This window comes from Mesoplodon densirostris, chromosome 5 (genome assembly GCF_025265405.1).
Source record: "Mesoplodon densirostris isolate mMesDen1 chromosome 5, mMesDen1 primary haplotype, whole genome shotgun sequence".
In the NCBI taxonomy this organism is placed as follows: Eukaryota; Metazoa; Chordata; class Mammalia; order Artiodactyla; family Ziphiidae; genus Mesoplodon; species Mesoplodon densirostris.
In genome coordinates this window covers 67,735,355-67,751,126 of record NC_082665.1, presented here as the reverse complement: position 1 = coordinate 67,751,126, position 15,772 = coordinate 67,735,355, and the positions used below count along the sequence as shown (strand labels likewise).

General features: G+C 39.3%; 1 protein-coding gene across 3 annotated transcripts in view; it reads right to left on the bottom strand.

Annotated features, from left to right (window-relative positions):
* The window catches only part of STXBP5L (syntaxin binding protein 5L), a 386,525-nt gene that overhangs the window by 286,459 nt on the left and 84,294 nt on the right, over positions 1-15,772 (bottom strand). For all 3 annotated transcript variants that reach the window (XM_060099916.1, XM_060099917.1, XM_060099918.1), the window contains exons 3-4: positions 7,151-7,232; positions 3,641-3,741 (exon numbers count right to left, since the gene is read on the bottom strand). In XM_060099916.1, coding sequence (XP_059955899.1) covers positions 3,641-3,741; positions 7,151-7,232 — 183 coding nt within the window. The remainder of the gene's footprint in view (positions 1-3,640; positions 3,742-7,150; positions 7,233-15,772) is intronic.

Genomic DNA, 15,772 nt, shown 5'->3' with positions numbered 1-15,772 from the left:
AATGGATTAAAGACCTAAATGTAAGACCGGACACTATAAAGCTCTTAGAGGAAAACATAGGCAGAACACTCTTTGATATAAATCACAGCAAGATCTTTTTTGACCCACCTCCTAGAGTCATGAAAATAAAAACAAAAATAAACAAATGGGACCTAATGAAAGTTAAAAGCTGTTGCACAGCAAAGGAAACCATTAAAAAAATGAAAAGACAACCCTCAGAATGGGAGAAAATATTTGCAAATGAGGCAACTGACAAGGGGTTAATCTCCAAAGTCTACAAACAGCTCATGCAGCTCAATATCAAAAAAACAAACAGCCCAAAGAAAACATGGGTGGAAAAAATGGCCAAGAGGCACAAGAAAAGATGCTCAACATTACTAATTGTTAGAAAAATGCAAATCAAAACTACAATGATGTAGCACCTCACACTGGTCAGAATGGCCATCATCAAAAAAAACCTACAGGGCCTCCCTGGTGGCGCAAGTGGTTGAGAGTCCGCCTGCCGATGCAGGGGATACGGGTTCGTGCCCCGGTCTGGGAGGATCCCATATGCCGCGGAGCGGCTGGGCCCGTGAGCCATGGCCGCTGAGCCTGCGCGTCCGGAGCCTGCGCGTCCGGAGCCTGTGCTCCGCAACGGGGGAGGCCACAACAGTGAGAGGCCCGCATACCGCAAAAAAAAAAAAAAAAAAAAAAAACCTACAAACAATAAATGCTGTAGAGTGTGTAGAGAAAAGGGAACCCTCCTACACTGTTGGTGGGAATGCAAATTGGCACAACCACTATGGAGAACAGTACGGAGATTCCTCAAAAAACTAAAAATAGAACTACCATATGACTCAGTAATCCTACTCCTGGGCATATACCTGGAGAAAACCATAATTCAAAAAGATACATGCATGCCAATGTTCATTACAGCACCATTTACAATAGCCAGGACATGAAAGCAACCTAAATGTCCATCAACAGAAGAATGAATAAAGAAGATGTGCTACATATATACAGTGGAATATTACTCAGCCATAAAAGGCACGAAATAGTGCCATTTGCAGAGACGTGGACAGACCCAGAGACTGTCATACAGAGTGAAATAAATCAGAAGGAGAAAAACAAATACCATATAATATCACTTATATGTGGAATCTAGAAAAATGGTATAGATGAACTTATTTGCAAAGCAGAAATAGAGACACAGATGTAGAGAACAAACTTATGGATAACCAAGGGGGGTGGGTGGGATGAAGCAGGAGATTGGGATTGACATATATACACTACTATGTATAAAATAGGTAACTAATGAGAACCTACTGTATAGCACAGGGAACTCTACTCAATGCTCTGTGGTGACCTAAATGGGAAAGAAATCTAAAAAAGAGGGGATATATGTATACGTATGACTGATTCACCTTCCTGTACAGCAGAAACTAATAAAACATTGTAAAGCAACTATACTCCAATAAAAATTAATTTTAAAAAATAGGCAGTGCCTGCAAAGTTCCTAAGATTTAAACTTGTCCAAAATCTGTCAGCTTGGTCTTTTATGTTCCTACCAGTTAAATATACCTCAAATGAGTTAATAAAATTATAATTGGAAATCATCACCATCAATCAATTTCTTCTCCCCAAAATGGCTATAAAAGAGGCCAGAACATTTCCTTCAACATTCCAATTGTGAGGGGAAAAAAAACTCATTCTGCCTATCTACACAAAAGGGTAGGGCCAGATCTACTCAAAACACTGACAAACAGGGCCTCCCTGGTGGCGCAGTGGTTGAGAGTCCGCCTGCCGATGCAGGGGATACGGGTTCGTGCCCCAGTCTGGGAGGATCCCATATGCCGCGGAGCGGCTGGGCCCGTGAGCCATGGCCGCTGGGCCTGCGCATCCGGAGCCTGTGCTCCGCAACGGGAGAGGCCACAACAGTGAGAGGCCCGCATACCGCAAAAAAAGAAAAAAAAAAAAAACACTGACAAACAAAAAATCTTACAAGTAGAGAAAGAGATAAAATCAATATGTCAATATCTGAGGTAGGTAATATTTTTTGTGGTAAAGATACAAGGAACAGTATAACAACTCTTGACTGATCTTTCAATTTTTCATATCCTGAAATATTTGCTACATTACTTATTTTAAAATTTAAGATAGGGCTTCCCTGGTGGTGCAGTGGTTGAGAGTCCGCCTGCCGATGCAGGGGACACGGGTTCGTGCCCCGATCCGGGAGGATCCCACATGCCGCAGAGCGGCTGGGCCAGTGAGCCATGGCTGCTCAGCCTGCGCGTCTGGAGCCTGTGCTCCACAACAGGAGAGGCCACAACAGTGAGAGGCCCGTGTACCGCAAAAGAAAAAAAAAATTTAAGATAAAATAACCAAAATTAGATCTAATATAAAGAAAGAAGTCCTATCTAGTTTTAGCAAATAGCTAAAATATAAATTTCCTCCTCTCAAAAAAATACTGGATTAACAAAAACTTCCACTGATGCTGAATCCCAAAATAATGTGGACATAATACTCATGAATACTACTCAGAATACTGAAGGTTAATGATTCAAATATTACAGTATGCATATAAGAAGAAAAAGAAAAAGCTCCAGATAGAAAAAGGAAGAATGTCTGTATAGCTGCCATCCTTTTTTCTCATCAAAACTATAAAAACAGGTTTACTTCATTAAGCTCTGCCCATACAGTGATGATTCCTTATGAACTATTACCATTCAACAAAATAAAATAAGCACTTTCTTGAGCTCTCAGCAGTGGCTGCCTGTCTCTACTATCTACCTAACTCAGTTTTGACTAGTACTTGCTAATCTGTGTAAATTTACTTCTCAGAGGTTTCTTTTTCTTTCATTAGTATCAATTTTTCCTGTGATAGCCCTTCTCAATCACACCAAAAAGTTTGACTGTTTCCTAAATAATAAACAAATATCAGATCATTTAATAGTTAAATAACAGATACAGATAATAAAATACAAATTTTACTTCACCTCAAGGTGGATTATCAGCTAAGTAGATGTCTGTTATATTCTAGCTCTGGTTGAAACCAACACTAGAAACATTAAAATTTGGGACAATTTGTTACAAATAAAATCTAATAACATTTTCCATATCCATTCATAAAATTTTTTTTCCAATTATTATTTCATTCTAAAATGGGAGAATTTTAATTCTGATCAATTCACCATCTTTGAAAATATTAATCTTGGATGTGCAATGTTGCACAACACTTAGTACCAACATTTTTGGATGTCTAAAACCTCTGTCTCATATCTTTTTAAGGTAAAAAATAAGCAAAAGAGTGAAAGTGTAGGAGGTAACTTCCATGATCAAAAGGTGTAGAACTACATTTAGTATTTACTTGACTTTTAAATTTTAGGTCTGGGTTTTCAGCACCTTGAGCTAAGGAAAAGAACACATCATTGGTGAAGTCCTAGTTTACAGCAAGGAGAACAAGAATGCTAGGAGTTCCCATTAGAAAAGGACTGAATCTATATCAATTATGAATTTTCTATGAAAATAAACTATTATAAAAGTAAGCATAAATATTATTTCTAGCTATTATTTTTTAAATTCTTTCAAAAATTAACGTGAAACTTGCTCGGGAAATAATTTTCTTACACATTAAGAAATTGTTTAACTCTTACATTCTTACCGTTCTCTGTTAAATTTAAGAGAATGAAGAACAGCTGGCCTTTTTTGTCTAAGGTTCCACAAATGAAGTGTATCATCTGAACCTGCACTGACCAAAGCACCCTGGAACAAAATGAAGACAAAGTGAGCGATTTACTTAATTTATGGGGGGTTTTTTTGTGAAGCAAAACAAGCTAATTTATTTAATTTTTCACTGATTTTAATGTTATTTGTATGTATATAATGTAGAAATACAAGGAAGGACAATGCACATACTTCAGTCAGGAAGCCTAAGAATGCTAACAGTAGAAGAAGCAGGTAAACTACTGTATATGGATTGGTGAGAATGATTAGTCCAAGGAATATGCATTTATCAATAGAGGGATTATTATTATAAGAATCATTGTGACTATTAAAGATTTCTTATATTTTCTTTGGGAAAAACTAAGTTTAATTTTTTTGTTGTTTTTACTATTTACACATATACCATGTAGCTCCACAGAAAAGCAAATATCCAACCCAGTTTTAAATTGCAATCTGGTCATATAAAAATACGTTTGTATAAATTTTCTGTATAGTTAAGAAGTATATAGTCTTCCTAAAAGAAGTATATAGTCTTCCTTAAAATTTTCTCTATAGTTAAGAAGTATATAGTCTTCCTATATAGTATATTTGATATAATTTAGTTTTCTTACTTCAAGAAGCTTCATCTATGACAAAAGAAAACATCTGTAATAAAAGAAAACGTTTCTCCAACTAGAATTCAGGATAACTACAAAAATAATACTAAGATCCTTTTTATACAAAGCCTCCAAATAAAAATGAATCCTACTTCAAATACAATAGGATGGGTTCTACCTATTAGTATGGCAGACACCACATGGGCAGAAAATTAGCTGCCATGTATGACTCCATATACATATTTTAAACTATTTATTTTACTGAGTTGAGTAAGATCATCTTAAACTATGTCAGAACTTTTGCCATTATGAGTTTCCCAGCAAAAAAACATCAATGCTTGCCCTATGTCAGAGCCTGAAGCTACTCTAGAGTATTGAATGTGTTCTGTAAAAGTGATCTTGCACAATTATGGTAGTCCTGAGATACCTAAAATTCTTTTCATACTTTACAAAGTACTCGGTTACAAGTAACCTTTCACAGTTTATTAAATCAATCACAGATATAAAAATGATCAACCATGTAGATGTTAGGAAGAACTATACTGAAATTCCTAGAATTTACTTCTTCTTTAGGAATTAGAGAAGAATATAGGAATCTAAATGTTCTTCCATAACGATTCCTATGACAAACATATGCTCATGTAGCCTATGATGGTTCTCTTGATATTATATACCTATGATTTTAGTCTCAAAGAAAAATAACTTTTAAAACAATAATCATAATCAGAGAGTATAACCATTAAAATGTTTAAAAATGTGTACAAATTGCATATTTGTATATAAATATGTAAATACACATATTCAAAGAGGTATACATTGATATATACATTTTTAAATGAACACATAGATAATTACATTCATGCAATAAAATGTATCCTACACGTGCCTTGAGGATTTTTGTGTTTGTCTGCTTTTTTTGTAAACTGTTCTCAAGTGTTCTACATATTCAAATTAGAAAATTATTAGGACTGCTTGGAAGTACTTGATGAACTACCATTTTTTTTTTTTGAGATATAGAATAGTGATCTCATTTCTCAGGAAAGTGGAAACTCATTTGGGATAGGGTGAAGATAGACTATGATACATGAAATTAATAAAACGTTCTCTACAGTAAATAGTTATGTGTTATACAAAAGATATAATATGCCAAAGGCAATGAAAGTAAAATAAATCAGCAGATGTTCAATAATATTAGTGTAATAGCTGAATAAATCTAGGAAGGAAGTCAGTATTAATAATTCTATGATAAAACTAGGAGATAACTTAGCATTTGAGGGAAGTGAACAGAACCACTGAACAGCACCAACAGAAATATAAGACACATGAAAGTAAGCACATCGGCAGGGTGTCTAGGGCTCATTTACAAAAGCAAATCCATAAGAAGCACTACTAATGAAGATCTGTGAAAAGATTAAAAACTGAATAAAAACACAGGTCAGGAGGTCAGAAGCTGGGAAGTTTGGAAAAAGGTACAGAAGTTGAGTATAAGGCAGATCAAGGTGAGCAGTTTAGGATAGACAATGTAAACACTGGAAAGATGTTGAAGGCTTGCCTTTATTTCTTCTTAGTTATTTAACAGCACAGAAGCAAACTTATGGCCTTGAAGACAATTCTCAGAGGACAGGACACAGAGAAAATCCCCTGGAAACAATTTATGCCTGCCAGTAAACATCCATGCAGAAGGCAAAAGGCTGAGATCTCTCAACTAGGAGCTATAGAGTAACACTGAGACTTCAAAAAGGTTGTCAGTCTAGATACTAAAGACTAGTTATTATGATAAAAAAAAATTTTAATGTTTCCCCTGCTCTTCCTTATTTCCCTCTCTCGTTTTGGTACCCCACAGCAAGTATGCCTACAACATGAAATATGCTAGGCTGGTCAACAAGGAGAATCTCACAGCCGTCTGAGAAAGATTTTTGAGCTAAGAGAAGTAAAAAGTGGACATTTCCCAATATCACAAATTTTTCATGCCTCAGGTATCTCTGGTATAAAGTTATATGAAACATTTCACCCATGTTTATGAGTGAAAGTTCTTAGAATATATATATATGCAAATATAGAGAGATACTGAATAAAAGATCATCATTCATGCCACAAGAAACAACCAGTGATACCTCTTTTTTTTTTCTTTCGACACACTGAGTTCAATCTCCTAAGTGCCCAAGTTTGGTATGGCATAAACTCTTAAAACATTTTTGCGTTGACTGGATCACTTAACATAAAAGAGTTCAAAAGATTCAAGGATCCATTGTAAAAATATGAGTCAAGAAGGCCTTAAATAGCCTTCAACTACTGGAAGATCTGCAAACTTTCTGAGCTTTACAAACTTTGTCTTTAGGGAGTTCTTCATCACCATAGGTCTATAAAAATAGGAGTAGGGTAGGCAGCCAATTGTTATAAAGCTATGCATATGTATACCAACAAATGAATATGGAGATATATACAGACAAAGAAGCCCAAAGTAAATAACTGGAAAGATTATTTAATGGAAGATAAAGACAAAACATGAAAATTAATGCTGGATTAGAAAACAAATTGGTGGGAGGAGAGTGTGTAGAGGGAGAATTTAATGGTCAGTGTATCAATCAAAGGATTTTAGTAATTTTTTAAAACCATTTAAACAATTAATCTATAAATTATACTACACAATCGCAATAACAGGATCTTCTGGTACATACAAAATTTTTCCTTTAAAATTTAATAAACTGACAAACACAGGAGTACAGTCTTTTGTGAAAAGTGTGACCATGAACAATATTGCATACGTATATATCTTTAAGCATGTAGAAAAATAATATTAAAAAGATTACACAGTGTGTGTGTGAGATAGAAATATCTAAGAAAACCCTTACCTCATTGATCAAGAATTGGAGCTGCAGAACAGCTGCACCACTTTCATGTTGACAATAACAATCAACGCCAGGTCTCCCAAGTCTAAAATAGTAAAAGTCAAGGATTCTAACATTTTAATTATCATTAATATTAATGTGTAAAGAAAAAACTAACTTACTTAGCAACTGACATTTGGCTTACTAGTTATCTTTATTTTTGTAAATAAAGAGTTGAAAAATCTTGGTTTTAGTTGGTGGAAATTACATTATATAGCATTGCTTGTCAACAAAATGGCCGGATAAAATGTCCCTCATACATAATCAACCCCCCTCAAGAACAATAATTTTGCATCTACACTCACAGACAAAAGTGCCTTCACAGGAGCTTCAGGATCCAGGTTGGAGATTGTGAAACCCTGGTGCAGTCCAAGAATGAAGAGAGCCATTTTGAGGAGACAGGCTTGCACTTAGGCAGCTGACTCACTGACTGTGGTCTCAGCTATAGAAACAGAAATAGCTCTGTACCCCTGAGAACTTAGCTACAGCTCCATTTGACTCTGGGTCTGTCACCAGCATATGCCACATGTCAAGGGACCCAAAGGAGTCACACTGATTCATGTATCAGGTAATAGGCATAATAAAGAACTTAAAGAACTTGTTCCTGGTTGTAGAACAGGAAGTGACCTTTGAACCAGCTCCAGCCTCACTAGGCTGCGGTGTGGGAACGCCTGAAGGTAAGCCCCTGGAAGTAAGGTACAGTCCGTCAGACTGTGGATTCTGAAACGGCCTGTAACAGGGCTCCAGCAAGTCCCAGCCACAGTCTAGGAACAATCATGCTGGCAAAGGAACCCTATAGGAAATACGCTTGTCTGTACCCTCTAAGATCCTAAAAGGGGGTTATACTCAGCTCAAGCCCCCTCACTCTCACAGTCTTCTAGAATTTCTGCTTGCACAAAGACCAGGCAGGAGACACTCCTGTCTCTGTCCCCTGGAGTTCCTGAAAAGACCCTGTATGTGACTCCAGCTTCCTCATAACTACAGTCTGCCAGTCTACAGCAGTCCTGAGGGTCCAAGTTCTCAGTAGGAAACACACCTGGCTGCAACCTTGGAGACCTGAAAGGGCCCTTCACTGAGTCCTAGCCCCTCCCAACTGCAGGCTGTGAACAGTTCTGCTGCCACAGGTACCCAACAGGACACACTCCTGTCTGCACCCCCAGAGATCCTGAAAGGGCCTAATACTCCCAACCACAATCCACAAGCAGTCCTGGCACAGGGACCTGTCAGAAAACATAACTGCACTCCAAGAGATCCTGAAAGGGTCCTATACTCAACTCCAGCCCCTCTGGCCACAGTCAGGGACCAATTCAGCCCATCCAGTGATCTGGAGGGAGACATACCCATCCATGACTGCAGAGCGAATCTTGGCTGTGGAATGTGAAACAGCATTGAGGCTCAGTTCCAGCACCTCTCAGCCACAGTCCAGGGTCAGTCCTGTCCATCCAGGGACCCATCCAGTGACCAGGCAGCAGTCCACCCAAGATCTGGCAGGAGCCACACCCACTATTTACCTGGTAATAGGTTTGCTATCTGGGGACCCATACATGGACCCTAAAGCAGACCCTTGTCCCAGTCCCACCCTACTGAACAAGGTACTGCAGGTAGTACCTGGGGACTGGAAGGGATCCACACCAGCATAAGACCCAGTATCAAGCCCACAAATCATAGATGCTACTACAGACCCAGCAAAAGCCACACAACTGGCTCCAATGCATCACAACTGCAATTATGGAAGTAATCCTATCAGCTCAGGAAACAAACAGAACGTCTTTATCCTCTGAAACCAGTCTGTAAAGACTGGAAGAGGTGCTTGCTTCACAAATGCACAGACACTAATGTAAGGCTACATAGACAACAAAGAATTATGCAAATATGACACCACCAAAGGAAAGTAATAGAGCTCCAGCAACTGACCCTAAAGAAATGGAAATTTATGACTTCCCTGACAAAGAATGTAAAATCATCATCTTAAACTGTATGAAATGCAAGAAAACACAGATATACAACTAAGCAAAATCAGGAAAACAGTTCACGAACAAAATGCATTTAATAAAGAAATGGAGAGATCAAGATGGTGGAGTAGAAGGACATTGGGCTCACCTCCCCCAATGAATGCATCAAAAACAGATCTACACATGGAGCAACTCTAGCTGAAAACAAACTAGAGACTGGCAGAAAGGCTCTTTTACAACCAAGTCTATAAAGAAAGACCCACATGGAGTCGGGTAGGAAGGGAGGAGAGGGGATCAGGCTGGGACCAGTTCTTGTAGCAGGAAACAGAGAAGAGGAAAGGGATATCACAGGTTGGGAGATCTTCCCTGGGGACTGAGGGGTTTGAACAACATATTGGGCACCCCAGCCATTGGGTTGGATATCAGGTAGATGAGTCCCGTGAGCAGGTTTAAAAACCAGTGGGATGTACCAGAGAGTTGAAAGAAACTGAGACTCCACTCACGCATGCTTGCTTACTCCCAGGAACAAGGTGGAGAAAGCAGGCTGAAAACGCCCCAGGGCTCTGGCCAGTTTCCCACTACTGCTCCAGTGCACCCCAGCCTGCACCTGGAGACTGATGCAGCCCCTCTTGCTCCAGCACATCTCTCCACTAGGACAAAGGCTGCCACTGCTAAGGAATAACATACTTGGAGGTGATGGAGCTGGTGTGCAACCAGCCCTGAATCTGAACAGGGTGAGGGCGGCCACTGCTGGTGTGTGGGGAAGAAGCAGTTTGGGAGCAGTCTGGGGCTCTGACTCCTGTATGGGAACCAACCCAGTAGGCACCCTGGCCCACGGCAGGCAGTTGCTCCAGCTCCTCTTGCTCCAGAACCGCTCTCCGCTAGGGTGAAGGTACACACATTTGGAGGAAGCAGAGCCAGCTAGGGCCAGGCCCTGCTTCTAAACAGGGCAAGGGAGGACGTTTCTGGTGAGCACATGAAGGCAGCGGATCAGAAATGGCCTGGGGCTCTGACTGGCTTGCTGGAACCATACCAGGGCATAACCCAGTCCCACTGGAGGCTGCTCAAGCCCCTCTTCCTCTTATGTTCCCTTTCACTGGGGTGGAGGTGCCAACACCGGGGGCAGGGGAGAGTGCACACTTACAGGGAATGGAACCAGCTCCAATCGACACATGGGACTTCAGCTCCAGCATCTTGGGCCCCAAACCCACTCCCATAGGGTGGTGACAGCCACTGAGCATAGAAGAAACCCAGGCTCACACCTGGCTCTGGCTCTAGCTCCTCCACCTCCACCCCTGCCTCCCAGCAAGGTGGTAGCTGCCAGCACACCCAAAAGGAAGATGTGACCTGTGCTCACTTCAGATTAGCAATCCCAAGAAAGCCACTGAGCATGTGAAGACTGCATGGGGATGCTGTCACACAGGACACCCCTGCAAGACTGAAATAGGTAAATGTTTCACCTAATTTTGTAAAGACAAAGAAAGTTAAGCAAAATGAGAAGACAAAGGAATTTGTTTCAAGCAAAAGAACAAGAAACAAAGCCCTGAAAAAACAACTAATGAAACAGAGACAAATAATTTGCCAGATAAAGAGTTCAAAGCATTAGTAATAAGAATGCTAACTGAACTTGGGAAGAGAATAGATGAACACAGTGAGAATTTTAACAGGGAACTAGAAAATATAAAAAAGAACCAGTCAGAGAAAAAGAATAACAGGAATGAAAAACATACTAGAAGGATTTAACAGCAGACTAGGTGATGCAGAAGAATGCATAAGCAATCTGTAAGACAGAATAATGGAAATCACCCAATCATAACAGCAAAAAGAAAAATAAATTTTAAAAGGTAAGGATAGTTTAAGGGATCACTGAGGCAACGTCAAGCATACTAACATTTGCATTATAGAGGTTCAAGAAGGAGCGATAGAGAAAGGGGTTGAAAATGTGTTTGATGAAATTATGGCTAAAAAAATTTCAAGCCTGAAGAAGGAAACAGACATCCAGATATAGGAAGCACAGAGGATCCCAAACAAAATGAACTGAAGAGACCCACACCAAGAGGTATCATAATTAAAATGGAAAAAGTTAAAGATAAAGAGAGAATTCTAAAGGCAGCAAATGAAAAACAAAGAGTCACATACAAGGGAATGCCCATAAGGCTATCAGCTGATTATTCTACAGATTTTGCAGGCCAGAAGGGAGTGGCATGATATATTTAAAGTGCTGAAAGGGGAAACCTACAACCTGAGATACTCTGTCCCGCAGGATTATCATTTATAAATGAAGGAGAGAAAAAAATTTCTCAGACAAGCAAAAACTAGAAGAGTTCATCAATACTAACTAAACTGACTAAAAAAGAATTGTTAAAGCGTCTTCCCTAAATGGAAAAGGAATGGCTACAACAAGAAGTAAGAATTTATAGGAAAGGAAAAATCCCACTAGTAAAGGCAAATATATAGTAAAGACTGTGGATCAACCACTTAGATAAGCTAATATGAAGATTAAAAGGCAAAAATTGTAAAATCAACTATAACTACAATAAACAGTTAAGGGATAAATATGAAGATGTAAAATATGACATCAAAAACAAAAAACATGGGGGAGGGGAGTAAAAGATGTAGATCTTTTAGAATGTGTTTAAACTTAAATGACTACTGCTTTGGAAGAAGTAGACATAGTTATAGGTCAACATATATAAACTCCATGCTAACCACAAATCAAAACCATACAATAGGCAATAGGTACACAAAAACTAGAGAGAAAGGAACACAGGCATACCACACACACACACACACACACACACACACACACACACACAAAACCATCAAACCACAGGGGAAGAAATTAAAATAAGAAGAAAAGAACAGAGAAGAACAAAAACAACAACAAACAAGTAACAAAAAAAAGTAACAAAATGGAAATAAGTACATACCAATCAATGCTCTCTTTATATGTCAATGGATTAAATGCTCAAATCAAAAGACATAAGGTGCTGATTGTATTTTTAAAAAAACCCAGGACACATCTATATGCTGGCTGTAAGAGACTCACTTCAAAGCTAAAGGCACCCAGACTATAAGTGAGGTAATAGAAAATGATATTTCATGCAAATGCAAATGACAAGAAAGATGGAGTAGCAATACTCCCATCAGACAAAATCAACCAAAAAAGAAAAAGAAGGGCATCATATAATGATAAAGGGGTCAATACAAGTAGAGGATATAACACTCGTTAGCATATATACAGCTAATATAGGAGCACATAAGTAAATGAAGCAAATTTTAACAGATGTAAAGGAAGAAATTGACAATAATACAATAATAGTAGGGTACTTTAACATCCTCTTATATCAATAAACAGATTATCCAGAAAAAAAATTAAGAAACAGTAGTTTTAAATGACACATTAGACCAACTGGACTTAATAGGTATCTAAAGGACTATACATCACCAAACAGCAGACTACACATTCTTTTCAAGGGCACATGGAATGTTCTCCAGGATATATTACATGCTATGCCACAAAACATGTTTAAACAAATTTAAAAGGATAAAAAGATATCAAGCATTTTTTCTGAAAAACAAAAAGCAAATTAGAAACTAATACAAAACTACAGATCAATCACAGAAAGAAAAATGGGTAAAAAAAATGGAGACTAAACAACATGCAACTAAAAAGCCAATAGATCAATGAAGAAATCATAAAATACCTCAAGACAAATAAAACTAAAAATGCAACTTTCCAAAATCTATGGGACACACACACAAAAAGCCATTTTAAGAGGGAAGTTTACAGTGATATAGGCCTCCATCAAGAAATAAGAAAAGGGCTTCCCTGGTGGGGCAGTGGTTGAGAGTCCGCCTGCCAGTGCAGGGGGCGCGGGTTCGTGCCCCGGTCTGGGAGGATCCCATGTGCCGCGGAGCGGCTGGGCCCGTGAGCCATGGCCGCTGGGCCTGCGTGTCCGGAGCCTATGCTCCGCAAGGGGAGAGGCCACAGCAGTGAGAGGCCCGCGTACCGCAAAAAAAAAAAAAAGAAAAAAAAAAGAAAAATCTCAAATGAACAACCTAACCTACCATCTGAAAGAATTAAAAAAAAAAAAAAAAAAAAGGGAACAAACAAAGCCCAAAGTCAGGAGAAGGAAGGAAATAATAAAGATCAGAAAGGAAATAAATAAAATAGTGACCCTCACCCACAAAAAAACCCAGAAAAATCAATAAAACCAAGAACTGATTTTTTGAAAACATAAACAAAATTGATAAGTTTATAGCTAGGCTCATCAAGAAAAAAAAAAGACAAGATCCAAATTAACAACATAAGAAATAGGAGAATTTATCATCGATATCACAGAGGTAAAAAAACATAAGAGAATACTACAAACAGTTATATGCCAATAAACTGAACAACCTAGATAAAATAAATAAATTCTTAGAACCATATTCTTCCAAGACTGATTCAGGAAGAGAGAGACAATCTGAACAAACTCACTAGTAGTGGAATTGAATTTATATATATATATATATTTTTTTTTTTTTTTTTTTGCGGTACACGGGCCTCTCACTGTTGTGTCCTCTCCCATTGCAGTGCACAGGCTCCAGACACGCAGGCTCAGCAGCCATTGCTCACGGGCCCAACTGCTCCACGGCATGTGGGATCTTCCCAGACCAGGACATGAACCCACGTCCCCTGCATCGGCAAGCAGACTCTCAACCACTGCGCCACCAGGGAATGCCTGAAGTTATAATTTTTAAAAGCTCCCAGCAAACAAGACTCCAGGACCAAACTACTTCACCAGGAAATTCTACCAAACATAAAAAGAAGAACTAATACCAATACCTGTCCTTCACAAACTATTCCAAAATAGTCAAGAAGAGGGAACACTTCCAGATTCACTCTATGAGGCCATTGTTATCCGAATACCTAAACCAAAGACACCACAAAAAAAAAAGAAGAAAGAAAATTACAAAGGACGGAGACAAGATGGTGGAGTAGAGGAACATAAGCTCACTGCTCTTATGAAAACACCAAAATCACAACTAACTGATAAACAAGTATCTACAAAAAACAAAACAAAATAAACAAAAAAAGCTGGAACCTACGAAAAAAATCCCCTATATCCAAAAACAAAGAAGAAGCCACAATGAGACAGTAAGAGTGGTGCAACTGCTATAAAATCAAATCCTATACCCACCAGGTAGGCGACCCACAAACTGGAAAATAATTATACCACAGAAGTGGAAGTTCTGAGCCCCACATCAGGCTCCCCAGCCTGGGCGTCTGACAATGGTGTCAACAGGAGGAGAAGCCCCCAGAGAATCTGGCTTTGAAGGCCACCAGGGTTTGATCACAGGAACTCCAGGACTGGGGGAAACACAAACACCACTCTTGGAGGGTGCACGCAAGGTCTCGTGTGCATCAGAATGCATGGAAAAAGCAGTGATCTCATAAAAGACTGTGCCAGACCTATCTGCTGGTATTGGAGGGTCTCCTGTGGAGGTGGGAGAAGGCTGTGCTCATTACAGGGACAAAGACACTGGCAGCAGCAGCTCTTGAGAGTACTCATTGGTGTGAGCCCTCCTGGAGACTGTCATATTCTTAACACCTGGCCCCACCTTCCAGCCTGCAGGCTCCAGTGCTGGGATGCCTCAGGCCAAACAACCAACAAGATGGGAAAACAGCTCCACCCATCAGCAGACAGGGTGCATAAAGTCTTCCTGAATGCACAGCCCTCTAGACACACCGCTTGGCACAGCCCCACCCACCAGAGAGACAAGACACAGCTCCACCCACCAGTGGGCAAGAACCAGTGTCCTGCACAAGCCTCTTAGACAGCCTCATCCACTAGGGAGCAGACAGCAGAAGCAAGAAAAACTATAGCCCTGCTGCCAATGTAAAGGAAACCACAATCACAGAAAGTTAGACAAAATGATATATGGCTGAGGAATAAGTCCCAGATGAAGGAACAAGATAAAACCACAGAACAACAAAGCAAGGTGGAGACAGGCAATCTACCCAAAAAAGAATTCACAATAATAACAGTAAAGACGATCCAAGATCTCAGAAAGAGAGTGGAGGCACAGATCGAGAAGACACAAGAAATGCTTAAAAAACATCTAGAAGAACTAAAGAACAAACAAACAGAGATGAACAACATGATAACTGAAATGAAAAATACAGTAGAAGGAATCAATAACAGAATAACTGAGGCAGAACAGATAAGTGAACTGGAAGACAGAGTGGTGGAAATCACTGCTGCAGAACAGAATAAAGAAAAAAGAATGAAAAGAAACAAGGACAGTCTAAGAGACTTCTGGGACAATATAAAATGCACCAACATTTGCATTATAGGGGTCCCAGAAGGAGAAAAGAGAGAAAAAGGCCCTCAGAAAATATTTAAAGAGATAACTGATGAAAACTTCCCTGACACGGGAAAGGAAACAGTCACCCAAGCCCAAGAAGCGCAGTGAGTCACAGGCAGGATAAACCCAAGGAGTAATATGCCGAGACACATACTAATCAAATTACAAAAATTAAAGACAAAGAAAAAATATTAAAAGCAACAAGGGAAAAGCAACAAATAACTTACAAGGAATCCCCACAAGGTTATCAGCTGTTTCTCAGGAGAAGCTCTGCAGGCCA